Raw genomic sequence first — 13354 nt, 5'->3', positions numbered from 1 at the left:
TAATGAACAGACGTGACATTGAACCAGTATTCATGCCACTGAAGCACTAACGTTCTATAAGGTCTTCTAATGGAATGATAAACTACTCTTTTTTTAAATAGCTGAGATTACATGTTCATATCAGAACAGATCAAGATCACATTTTTATTTTAAGAGTAAAATTAGGGGATTTTCAATGTAGGAAATGTATGTACATATATATGCAGTGTCATAAACTGTAAGCTGCTAATATAAAAAAATTACATTAATTTTGAAATCAGTCACTCAAAACTTTAGTTTTACTTTTAACATGCCCCAAAAAACCGTCTTCAGGTATCAATTAATAGCTGATCCCAGACTGAAAACTACTCTCTGAAGGCTAGAATGCTTAAGTTTCAGAATTTGTAAAGATTAGCAAACACCTAGGATGCTTCTTTTGGAGAGAGGCTTGTTTTTATCTTTGATTATTCTAAATGAGGATGTTTTGCAGCCTGATTTTCATGCATTGTTATGACCAGGGCAGAAAAATCATGTAAGAGGAACATGATCTTGTTGGGTCTCTGATGGGCCAAATGGGCCGGTTAAGTGACTTTTTTCATGAATGAATATTGAATCATTTTTACTGAGTTACTAAGTCACGAAATGGTGGTAAGAGGGTTCAGACCATAGTAAGAAGACCCTAGGAAAATCAGAAATTCACCTCTAAGAAGATAGAAAGATGAATCAGAGATCACATCACACAGTATCTAGAAGTTGGGTTCCAGAGCCACGAGACTGGGGTTGACTCCTGGCTCCACCACTTGAGAACTGTATGAATTGGGCAAATTACTTCCTTCTCTGAGCCTCAGTTTCCTCACTGAAAAAGGTGGATATTCATAGTCCCAGTTATTAATGGAACCTATCTCATATGGCCATTGTGAGAAATAAGGAAATGATGCATGCAAAGCATTTTCCATAGAGCCAGACATAGAAGTATGCAATAAATATCAACTATTATTGCCATCTTTACAACTCAAAAATTTTATTTGTGGGCCCAATTCCCTGCTTTAAAACTATGTTTTGTTCTTCAAATGATGAGGGAAAGAAACATTTTGAGAAATGTGTAGAAAAGTGATTTCTTTTAATTCTTATTCTCCCAAGATATAGTTAATATTTTTAAACGGTCAGTTATGTTTTTGTAGTGGATAGTATACAAAGAAGCTAGAGAATTAGCATTTTTGGCCCAGGGACTTAAGTAGCATATCATAATCATTTTATTCAATGCTGAAAGGTTATAAAGTTTTAAGATGCAATTTTATCATAATTCCTCTGTATATTCATTTTTACACTCAAAATGTAAATAAAATATTGTCACTTAAAAAAACCCCATATAAATCATTAGTTTAAAACACTACAGTTCTATAGTAAATAAGTTTGATAACCATCAAATGAAAACAGACTGGCAATGGAAAATGAACACCATTCATTGCAGGAACCCTATTTGCAGCACTTTAGTAAAAGGGCCCATCAATATTTCTGCTCTAAATTCCATTTTTTCAAGGATTACAACATTGCTGGTACGGATCCATTAGCGCCATACTTACATAAAAAATGTTAGCTTAGAACACATCCATGTTCCTAACTAATAAGTTTTACTGTTCCCAAAGAAGTAACCATTACAAACTTTGGTTGCTAGAAATGTAAAAATTTGTCCTTTGCAAAAATTACCAAATAAATAAACAAAAAAATACCACCCCCCAAAAAAAACATTAAGAGCTGATGGAAAAAATTATCTAGTATTTGCATAAGGATTTTACAGACCTCAACGTGTAATGGCAGACACACACACACACACACACACACACACACACACACACTCACTCATACAGTACTGCTATTTAGTATTCAGACTATCACTGTTTTAAGATTCAGTCAATTTTGGAAATATAAATCCCCACCACTGTTCTGTCTCTGTCACTGATGCCCTTCCCCAAATGGATGTTGGGATCTCTTGAGCCCTTCCTCCTCCACTGCCATTTTCATCCCCGGCACATCCCCCCATCTTGTTGCAGGAGCCACTGTGGCTCTCGTATTCCTTTGCCCCTTTCTTGCTAGAGACTTCTCCAACATACCAGGGGAAGTGCCTAGCAGTCTAGGCCACGATCCAGGCTCTACCCATCTTCTCTGCAGGATGCCAGAGCTTCAATGTCAAAGGGGCTGGTGCTTAAAACCCAGAGCTGTAAGCTCTGGGAACCAACAACTCAAGTCTAGGACAACTATTCGTATTATTTTAGTTACATTTTAAATGAATAGGTTTTTGTATGTTTGTCAGGGAGGTGGATGCTTATAACAATGCTTCTTTTGGCAAATGTATTCTCAATTCATAAAATCAACTTCTAAATAAACTTCACAACCCATTTAAAATTGAGTATATTTCCTTAAAAAGTTAAATAGAAAATTTATGACCCAGCAATTCCAACTCTAGGTATATACCCAAAGAACTGAAAACATAGATTCAAAGAGATGCTTATACACACATATTCACAGCAGCCAGAAGATGAAAACAACCCAAATGTCCCTCATCGGATGAACGAATAAACAAAATGTGGTACACACATACAATGGAATATTATTCAACCATAAAAAAGGAATGAAGTAGCTGTACATATTATAGCATGGATGAACCTTGAAAACATCTTAAGTGAAAGAAGCCAGACACAAAAGGACAACTTTCGTTAGATTCCACTTATGAGTACAGAGTCATAGAAACAGCAAGTTTAGGGTGATGAAAAACACTGGAAATAGTGGTGGTGATTGTACAACACTATGAATATACTCCTTGCTACTGAGTTGTATATTTTTAAATGGCTATTTTATGATATGTGAATTTCAAATCCATAAAAAGTTGTATACAGTCAATATTTACAAGAATATAAAAACTGTAAAAGAGAAAGTATGTTTGTTCTGTAAAGAAGATATGGTGGGAAAAAGGACTGACTCAAGAGCTGGAAAACCCTAAAAACTCGGGTTCAAGCCCTAATTCAGCCATTATTAAATAGGCCACCTTAAATGAGTCATTTCCCCTACCCAAACCTCAGTTTGGTCATGTAAAGAATATTGATGCTATCTGCTCTATTTAATTCTAAGGCTGAGATTCAGAAAGTGCAAAGAAAACTCTAAATACCAGAGAAAAGGTACTAACTACTATAATAAAGGAAAAGTTAGAACTATTGGAACCCCCCAAAAGAAGAGGATGAATACATGCTTTCCCTGTCTAACATCTTATATCTTACTTCAGATGCTAACTAGGCTTTAGGCACATCTTAAGGAAACCATTCTTTGGGCTGGAGGAGATTCAGTACAGTTCAGGGTGATTGTTGGAGCTTATCAAGTTGGGGAACCAAGTTAATTTTAATCTGAATCTGTAGTAGCAAACCCAGTCTAGATCAGAATCTGTCCTGTGCAGAAAGGAAAACAAAGCCCTGAAGGGACTCCAGAATCAATTTCTACTCCATGACTGCTTTTCAGATTACAAATGATTTGTTGTTAAGAATGGGGCCACTTCAAAGCTTCACTGGTAATATGTGGGGTGGGAAAAAAAAACACTTGAGTCTATTTTGGTTAGAACCCTCAATAAATCAGGATCCAAGTGTGAATGAAGAGAAGGAAACAGGATTTCTAGCTTTTCTCAAGTGGCACAATGCTTCTTGCATAGTGACATCTACGTTATCCAACACAAAGAGGAAAAGGTGGTCCACTTGAAATAATCTGTTAAACAAATTGGTCTCCTTAAAATATTTAAATGCAATAATTTAAAAATGTATTGTAGAAATTACACTACCTAGTATTTACATTTTTATATAGTTAACATAGCTAACATTTTCAAAATCCCCTAGAAGCCAAAGGAAAAATGCAAATGTGAAACAATATATTGGTTTGTGGGATAGCTGTTGAATCCAAACAAATGTGTGTGTGTAATAAGACTGAGCATACATGTAACTTGTTAGGGCAATGATAAAGCGTTTTAAGAATCTGGTGTAGTAGGAAGGTTCCTATATGATAGGGTTCTGGTGACTTGAAATCTAGTCCAAGGTTGGCGTTACTGATCTATGTGACGCTGACCTTTTCCTGTGCCCCTGACTCCTCTGTACAATGAGAGGTTTAGCTAATAGTTTTCAAAAAATAAAAATAAAGTTTTTTTTTGGTTTAAAATTTTAAGCAGTAGAAGCTTTTCTTTAAATGAACTGTTCCAAGAAGCCTGCCATTTCAAATAAAAAACTCAGAGCTATTCTGTTTGAAGTAAGGTAAGAAGTCCAGACACCTGTTTGCTCTCTGCTTCTTCACTGTCTTGGCAGCCCCGAGGTACCTCTGAACACAGAGGGCCGCACAGAACACAGTTTGAAACCCAATGGGCCAGATAAAGCCAAAGGTCTCTTCCTGTTCCAATATGTTGATTTCACTAGTATAGGCATTTTTATATGTCATATATATATGACATTTATATATGACATATATATGTATATATATATTTGACATATATGTGTGTGTGTGTGTGTGTGTGTGTGTGTGTGTGTGTATATATATTATTTTTTTTTTTGGAGGAGTTCTTTAAAATATATTTTTGGCAAATAGAAAAATTTCAGGAACACTTCCTAATCCTAATCTACTACTACTAATTTCTAATCTAATTTATTACTTAATCTACTTTAACACTGCCATAAAATTTAGGCAATCCATTTGATTAAAGGAATGGATTTTCTACTCTTTCATATCTTGAAATTTTTAAAAAATGTAATTTAATTTGGTATGATTTGAATTTATTTCTCATTTTCACCTCTTTTGTAGAAGCAGCATTTTAAAGAAATACGTGTGTGTGTGTGTGTGTATATAAACACACATACTGTTTATTTTCAATAGCTTATTGTGCACTTAGATCTATTCAATCACTATTGGCAATCAGCATTAAATGCCAATCTACCCTCTGGTTAGGAGCTAACTTGCTGCTCCAACCCATTTTTACAAACCTTCCTATATACCTTAATCCTTTCAAACGCAACTGTGACACAAAGTATTATAGACTTTTAAAAACGTGTTCTCTTGGAAAAAAAAAATTGTGGAGCATCAGTAACCAGATAGCATTCTCAAATTTCAGTGATCTAGTCCATGGAGCCGTCCCCTATGCATAGTGCTCTGTTTCATGCAGTACATGGCTTTAGCTGGCCAAATCTTTTTTTTCCCAATGAATCAGTAGAACAGTGAAGATCTTACTTTTTTTTTTAAGCAGTGGCATATCAATGAGGCACAGATGTGTATTCCAACTCTGCATGGATGAGCACACTGTTCAATAGTGCTGGCTCACACGGTATCAGGGCGAGTTATCACTTCCCATGAAGGCACTCTTATCACCAGGGCCCAGAGAGGTGGCTGCAAATCGCAGCCTTTTTATTTTCAAGGCAGTTCTGCTGAACATTCAGGCTTCAAAGATTCACACTTCCAAAACTCTATAAGAGTTTGTGAACGCTCAATTTGCCAAAACTGTTTACAGTGTAATTGGGCACCGTACCTGTGTCCATGAGATAGCGAAGGCGCTTCTCCACCAGCGCGGCACGGGTGTCAATTTGCTTTTGCTCATTCTCTAGTGCTGCCAATTCTCCTACAACATACTGACTGGTGTCTTTGAACCCTTTCTGTTAACGAGAACAAACAGGAAAGAAAAAAAAAATCACTTGTAAGTTGCATTTTTCCTTTCTACAAACACTTAGTAAAGCACTTACCTAGAGAACCAAATGCACCCTTAGTATCACCCTTAGTACCAAAACGCAACTCCCTGTGATTCAAAGAATTTTCATATGTATTATGTATAGTAAAACTTTTGTAAATAGAGAAAATCTCAACTGTTTAGTATTATATTTATAATTTAACAACCAGATTTGCCAGATTTAAAAAGTTAACACTAAGTTAGAAAAAAAAATCTCCTTAGAGTTAAGTCCGAATTATTTAAGAATAGACAACAACAGAAGACAATTTTCCCCTTGGTGATTGTCAAAACAAACACCGATGACACCTTTAATTTAAAAGTGTAATATACAAAAATGGAATTTTACTAAGGAATTGATTCTTAAAGTATCTATCCTAAAAAATCAGACTTGTTCTCTCAAAAAAAAAATTACAAAATTAAAGATATGTTTCCTGTTTTCATAGTGACTATACTACTTAAGATGCTTTTAAAAAATGATAAAAGAGAAGTTTCTAATATTTTGTTTTCCCTCCAGCTGGCTCCTGTACTTTACAGGTCATTCTGTTGATGTATTACTAATTATTGTAGCTGTGAATTCTAACTTGACAGGTGGTTTTAAACCTTGTTACATAAGACCTAATGCAACTAGTATGCTGATTTGGTTAATCTTCTATTTAACCAAATTTGGATTTCAAGTTGAAATTTTACTTTTTACAATCATCCATGTTAAAAAAGAATATCTTTAGAAGTTTTATTTGAAGTAGCAGTTCTGTTATAAAGTATCAGTATAGCCTTAATTCTTATTTTCATATTATAAATTTAAATCATTAGGGGGCAGGGTTATTATCTATGGTATGGTTACAAATGAATTAATTATAGCTCCCATTGGAATACCTGTTTACCTGGTGACATTTCTCGGGCTCTGTTTCCTAAGTAGCTGAGAAATACTGAAGAACTGCTTACGTGATTACTGTCACCACCATCACTACTACCATCAGCACTTAAAACATTATTTATTCAGATAAATAAATGTGAACAATCTTCTTCTGTCAAATCCCTTCCCAACCTAGAAGCATATTAATCTCTAAGAAGCCATGAGGAATTATCTTTTGGTACTCATTAAACACGAAACAAAATTAAGAAGTATGTTATTTATGAGCATATTTTGGAGTTCCCATGCTCAATAAACAAGTCTAGTCAAACGTATAACATATATCTTGGGAATTAGTAAATAATTTGTACTCACACATTAACTAAATTTACACCAGCTTAGTGTTAAATTGATTATGTTAGTTGACAAACTTAAAGTTGAAATATTTTATGAAATTATAAAACTAATCATTTCTCAGGATAGTTTGATCAAATAAGTCCCTGCATTTTTCTTAAAGCTTCATACAATATAGATATTCTTCCATCTCAATATGAAATATAACAGAAAAATTATAACAACAGAAGAAATGCTAATGGTAACTTTAAAATCTGGAATAATCTGGTGAATGCTTTTTGTACCTCTCTGCCAGACAGCAGAGCAATTTCAAAAAGTACTTTTCTGTTTGCAGTCCCATCCAGAGGGACAAAACGAACATACTGGTTTTCAAAGATAATACAATATATGTAACAAAGATATAAGAAAGTGGAAGTGATAAGCAACACATAAAACTTCATTGCTTTTACTGATTGATTCAGTTAAAAATAGTAACAAAGTTTATAATCAGATTTCTTTAATGTGAGTATATAGCATACTCACGTACTTGATAACTTAAAAATCATGCCAAATATTCCACCAGTATATACCAGTGAGCTATTCTATGAACTAAGACCTGGAGGTCTTTAGTACAACAACTTGAAAATGAGAAGTTTTTAGGGCCTTAAAATGTAGTTTGTAACTCTGGGTGCACTTACAAGGATTTTAAAATCCAACAAAGACTATTTTAACAGTAACAACAATGAAAATATTTACACATACCGTAGATAATAAAAAAAGTAGCACCATTAAAGAGAGCTATGCTTCCAGACAAAAATTCAAGTTAAAACTTGTTCTTCCTGCTTCTGTCCCGCAGCTGTCCATCAAAAGCAGCTTTCTCCCTGCGGTCTATCAAATATTTCCCTCACAAATCAATTTTACACATGATCAGCCCATACCCCTACTGAGCTGAACCTCCCCGTTAATTAAGTGAAGAAATTACCATATATATTATATTAATGCAAACATCATTCAGCTAGTAATTCACGGCTGATCTGGATAATGGAAAGGTTGAACACCCATTAACCCAAGCCAACAAAATGGGTTGGCTGAGAAATTCTAGCAGGTCTCATGTGACTTTTCCCTCTAACTGCAGCTCTGCGGTATCTGCTATTGTAATAATTAAAATCCTCCTGGTAGATCAATACTGGAATCTCTTTATGGGAAGTGCCCTGATGGAAATGTCTCAAGGAAGCTGGGGCTGTGGAACTCTGAAAAATTCATTTTTTTTATCTGACAATTATCACCACACTGCAGACTAATTCAACAGTGCACCCCTCTCACTCTGCTTTGAATGCACTGGAGATTGACATCTTAAAAAACCTAACATCTCATTTTAACAAATAAAGGCACTATTTCCACATACAGTTTGGAATTATCAGCAATCATGAAACCACACAAAAAATTAATATACATTAAGCACTTCATCTTCTGATGGCTTCCTCTGAGTTTCAGTTATCGCTGCCTTCTCCTCATTTCCTTTCTTTGTATCTTCCTGTATTGATCTCTGCCTTTTCATCTCTTAAGAAAAAAAACGGAAAGACATGTAAAATTATTATAAAGCTTGATATCTGTGTATTGAAATGTGAATTTACATTATCAGCATATATATGTATATATATACATATACATATATGTGTGTGTACATATATATATGTATATATATATATATATATATATATATATATATATATAGTGTTAAATCTAAGATGGAAAAACATTTAAAAAAGTGTACCTACCTGGTCTATTCTCAACATACTGACTGAAGGACTGAAGTTGAGTTTTTCTGACTGTAGAATCCTTGCTAAATACAACAGGATTTCGAAATCGTTCTGTTACTTTTTGTAATCGCTCAGTCCGGAGATCTTCTGTGCCACTCTAAAAGTAAAACAAACATGGTAAGAGAGTCTTGATCTTATAAACATGAACCTGCACATTAGTAAAACAATTTTTACTGATTTAAGAAAATGCCAATTTAGAAACTTTTTGAAAGAAAAAGGATTTTAAAGAGCTCTAAATAGCTCAACTGCAAGTTCTGTTACCTGTAACTAAAAACTTTGGGAGACATGGTTTAAGTGGAGGATCACTCTTGATAACTTTGATTCATCAGACACTGTGAACCCGTGTTTTCTCCTGATGATATGTATCACTTAAAAGCCATGTTGCTCTGTCTATTCCCCCCACTATTCTGCCCAGCCCCACAGACATGTATGACAAGAAGAACTAGTTTCTAATTTTATGCCCATTGAGATAAACCACTAATACTGGATGAAGGCTAAAAGGTAGGATTATAATACTACCCCACTGAACTGCATTTCATCAGCTATAACTTTCCAAAGCCAGATTTGTAAGTAAGCCCTTTACAGCTAAAGAAACTACAATTATCTTTTCCAGAGCTTCCTATGTTAATACTGGTAACAAATTCAAATGGTTCTATCAACAAGAAATATCCCAGAAGACTGAACCACTGCAGTGTGTGGAAGCTGCAGATACCGAGGTGCTGTGTACCAAACAAATATTTCATTTTATACCTAATCTTTTATTATTTTTATTAAGTGTTTTGAAAGTAAATAGGGAAAGGCTAAGATGCATGACTAATAGCTAAGCCTGCTGAATGCTGAAACTGGTTATCAAAAGCTACCAAGACTTTGCCCTTCCTCTGCATTGAGACAATCGGTAATGAGGGAGTCCTCCAATGGCCTATTCTCTAGCCTCAAGGAGGCCTGGGATACAGAATCCTCGAGGGAAGGTAACAGTTTATCCTTTTCCACAAACACAGAATGCCTCATTTATAAACGTGTAAACTGCATTTTATTAAAAAACATAAAACCCCAAATCAATGCCGAAAGCTTCAAGAGAACAGATGGACTCTATATGTTCTTTATAAGCACCATTTAAAAAATCTTAACTAAAAAGATCCATACAAAGACAAGCTGTTTAAAGCACACCTTTTGTTGGAATAACTTTAAAAATTACTACACAAGATCTTTTGGGAAAGCGAAACCAATTTCATCTATTTAAATTATTAAACTTTAAGAATGAAAATACCTCTATTTTTTTTTTTTAAAGTTGTATCTTTATTATTAGTGTCATGCTTATAATATGCTAGCTACGTAGCTAGAATAGAAACAATTTTGGCTTTTATTTGTTGTTTAGAAAAGTGTGTATTCTGTTATTATAATAACTGCCCAATAGTCTAAAATTCAAGTCTTTACCAAAATAAACAAACACAGCTAAATTTTTTGAGGCCTGGCAACACGCTAAAATATCAGTGCGATTAGCTAGCAAATCCCATCTTAAGAAACCTTTTTATGACTAGGGACTTCTGCCACTTTACAAATGTATTCCTCTAAACCCACTAATTCAGTTAGCCTTTTCAATCCATTGTATTATTCTTAGGCCAGCTTCATTCTGCATTAAATCCACTGCAGAAAGCTAAATTGAACGCAAAAAATCAGACCTGATCCAGGCTTCCTTTTATTCAAAGATAGAGACCAAAAGTCCTCTGGTGCTGCCACACACTTTCATCACCAATTTATAGAAACCGACAGTATAAGGGAAAAGCAATGAAAGTCATTGTTTTGGGACTTCAAAGCATCTCTGTGTCAGGGGAAGGAAATCCTTTCAGTCAGCAGGGCAGTCCCCATAGTCCGCAGGTGGGTGAAAAGTTATACAGGACTAGAAGTACCCTAAAGCTAGAAAAACATTAATGATACAATGCGAGGAAAAGGGGGGACAGCATGAATGGGGGTAATATATAGTCTAAATAATAATAATAATAATAATAGTAATAATAATAATGATGTGGCATTTTGCCTAAAATCATACAAAAGGTAAGTTTCGTATTAGCACAAAACACATGCAAGTTCTTTAAAATTTACATTCTATCACATACCATATACAGGTATTAATTAACATTAATTTTAGTTCATCTAAACAGGTCAAAGGTTGAGGATAATAGAAAACTGTGCTAGAATTCTCTTAGCAATATTCTTCTTAGAAAAAAATAAATACGTATAGAAGAATAGTTTCTACTTTTACCACCATATCAACTTAAAGTAGTAGCTTCTCTGAAAAAAGTAGATGAATACTGATTACTATATGAATACTTATTAATTTATTGGCTATTTAATACGAAAGTTTTATATCTTAATCTTAATGTGAAGAATTTGTTAAGAAATTGATTTTAGGGTTATAAAGTGCCAGTGTAAACTAGAATATACAGATACCAAGTCAAATATGTTAAACAAGATTTACCTTAATGTCTTGCTCTGAGCTCTCAGTTATAGCTTTCTGAGAAGCACTGAAGAGTGAATTCGCCACCTGTGGCTGAACTTCTAGGAGCTTCTTCAGCTTCAAGTCCACCAACTTAGTGTTTTGTTCTGTTAAATATGCAAATATTATGAATAACCGAGTGAGATGCATTTATATGTATAGGATATCAATTTAGAGGACATTATAAAAATATCACTATATTAAAAAAAGGACATTAAGGTTGTAAAATAGCGTATCAAACCAGACAGATCTCTCTCTCTCTCTCTCTCTCTCTCTCTGTGTATATATATATATATACTCATACATATATGACTACATACTAAATAACTGTAGTATAACTGAGTAGTCTTTAGGTATGTTCACCATATTCCTTGTTATTGAGATATAGTTGATATATAATATTGTGTAAATTTTAGGTGTACAATGTGTTGATTTGATACATTTATATATTGCAATATGATTACCACCGTAGCATTAGTTAACATCTCTATCATGCCACATAATTATCATTTCTTTGTTGTGGTGGGAACAATTAAGATTTAGTCTCTTAGCATATATTCTTTGTATATATATAAATACACACACGTATTTATTTCCCTCCTAAATGAGTCCCTTTAAAGAATACTGTCAATATACCTAAAGACCATTCAGTTATACCACAGTTAATAGTAGCTATGCTTACCTGAAAACCTAAGCCTGTATTTGATGTATTTATGGTAACTGTATAGGTTATACATAATAAAGCAAGCTATTACAAAGTAGATATTTAAAAGAGGTGATAAATTTGATTCTAAATTATACGTTACATTTTCAATTCTTCTAGTATATTAAATTTATACATATAGCACCATATTAAAATAAGTTCTTAATATGATCTCAGACAGTCATGCACACAATTAGAATCTAATGTTTATCTGTATACATATCTGCCTAGCATTGAAACAGGATATATGTTTACAAATACCTTCTAATTAGAGGGTAGAAATACAATAATAAAGATTACTAATTTTGGAATGTATTAAATATGGATAGAAATTTAAAATAAATTTTAAAATAAACAATTTCACATTATTTTAAGCAAGGACATTCATCTTCAATAATAAAATAGTTCAGAAACAAATGGAAACAAATAATTCTACTTAAACAAATTCACTCAAAGCAACTTTTTAATAAAATGGTTGTAAAAGATATGCCAACCATTTGGTGAATGGTATTTTTCATAAAGATTAATAAGTTTTCTAATTATAAGACTCTTAATAAATGCTATTATCATTACTTTTATGCAAATTGGTCAGTTTACATTGTCAGGCTTCTCTTTTAAACAATATCTGATGAACTATGGTCAAATCAAGATAAAGATTAAACAATTTATTATTAAAACATTATGACTTTTATATATATATATTAAAAAATAATTTTGGGGAAAATAAAGCAAGGATAAAAGTCATAATTTATGTTATGTGCTTCCAGATTCCAGTTTGTATTCCTATTTCTTATTGCCATGAAATAAACCATAGCCTGAATTGGAGAGTCTGTTCTATGCACATGCCAATACTTACTGGCATTCTTATGAGCTGTAAACAATATATTAGCTAATTCCAAAAACAGAAAGACTGAGATGTGTTTTCTTTTTGGCATACATAAAGTAGGAAGACAGTTTTTAAAAAGGATAAGAGTCAAGCCTGTTAGGCCTAATATTAATCAACCTTTAAAGTATCCCACGATATTCCTATTATTAAAACTAGAAAATTCCCCTCACGTTGCTTAAGAAATGGCTATTTTTTCCTGTCTTCATTGTAAAATCAGGAAACATGCATCACTACTGTCATTGATTATATGCTTCCATAAGTTGAATATTAAGGCTTCCATTCTGTATTTATGGATGCCCTCAGCAGTAAAGGGATGTTACTGGTTTCTGGTAAAGCCGTTGGTGGTGGCTGTGGTGAAAGGGTGGGTAAGCAACAACAAAAATCTTTTCCAAAAGAAAAACCAAACTTACCCAAGTTCTACAGTATTAAGAGAAAGAAGTGAAAGACAGTCCTAATTTTGGGTTAAACATTTAAAAATTTTCCTTAAATAATAGCATTCTCCTGGACTTACACAATTATAAACATACTGATCTCTACCCAGTAAAGTATAAT

General features: G+C 33.5%; 1 protein-coding gene across 10 annotated transcripts in view; it reads right to left on the bottom strand.

The window, feature by feature from the left end:
- The window catches only part of EHBP1 (EH domain binding protein 1), a 297963-nt gene that overhangs the window by 36552 nt on the left and 248057 nt on the right, over positions 1 to 13354 (bottom strand). For all 10 annotated transcript variants that reach the window (XM_074332040.1, XM_074332041.1, XM_019717739.2 and 7 more), the window contains 4 exons: positions 11196 to 11320; positions 8678 to 8816; positions 8353 to 8459; positions 5522 to 5645 (listed from right to left, as the gene is read on the bottom strand). In XM_074332040.1, the coding sequence (XP_074188141.1) occupies positions 5522 to 5645; positions 8353 to 8459; positions 8678 to 8816; positions 11196 to 11320 (495 nt within the window). The remainder of the gene's footprint in view (positions 1 to 5521; positions 5646 to 8352; positions 8460 to 8677; positions 8817 to 11195; positions 11321 to 13354) is intronic.

The sequence above is a fragment of the Rhinolophus sinicus genome, linkage group LG05 (genome assembly GCF_036562045.2).
Source record: "Rhinolophus sinicus isolate RSC01 linkage group LG05, ASM3656204v1, whole genome shotgun sequence".
Classification (NCBI taxonomy): domain Eukaryota; kingdom Metazoa; phylum Chordata; class Mammalia; order Chiroptera; family Rhinolophidae; genus Rhinolophus; species Rhinolophus sinicus.
The sequence above is the reverse complement of the archived record's forward strand: the minus strand, read 5'-3'. Positions and strand labels throughout refer to the sequence as shown.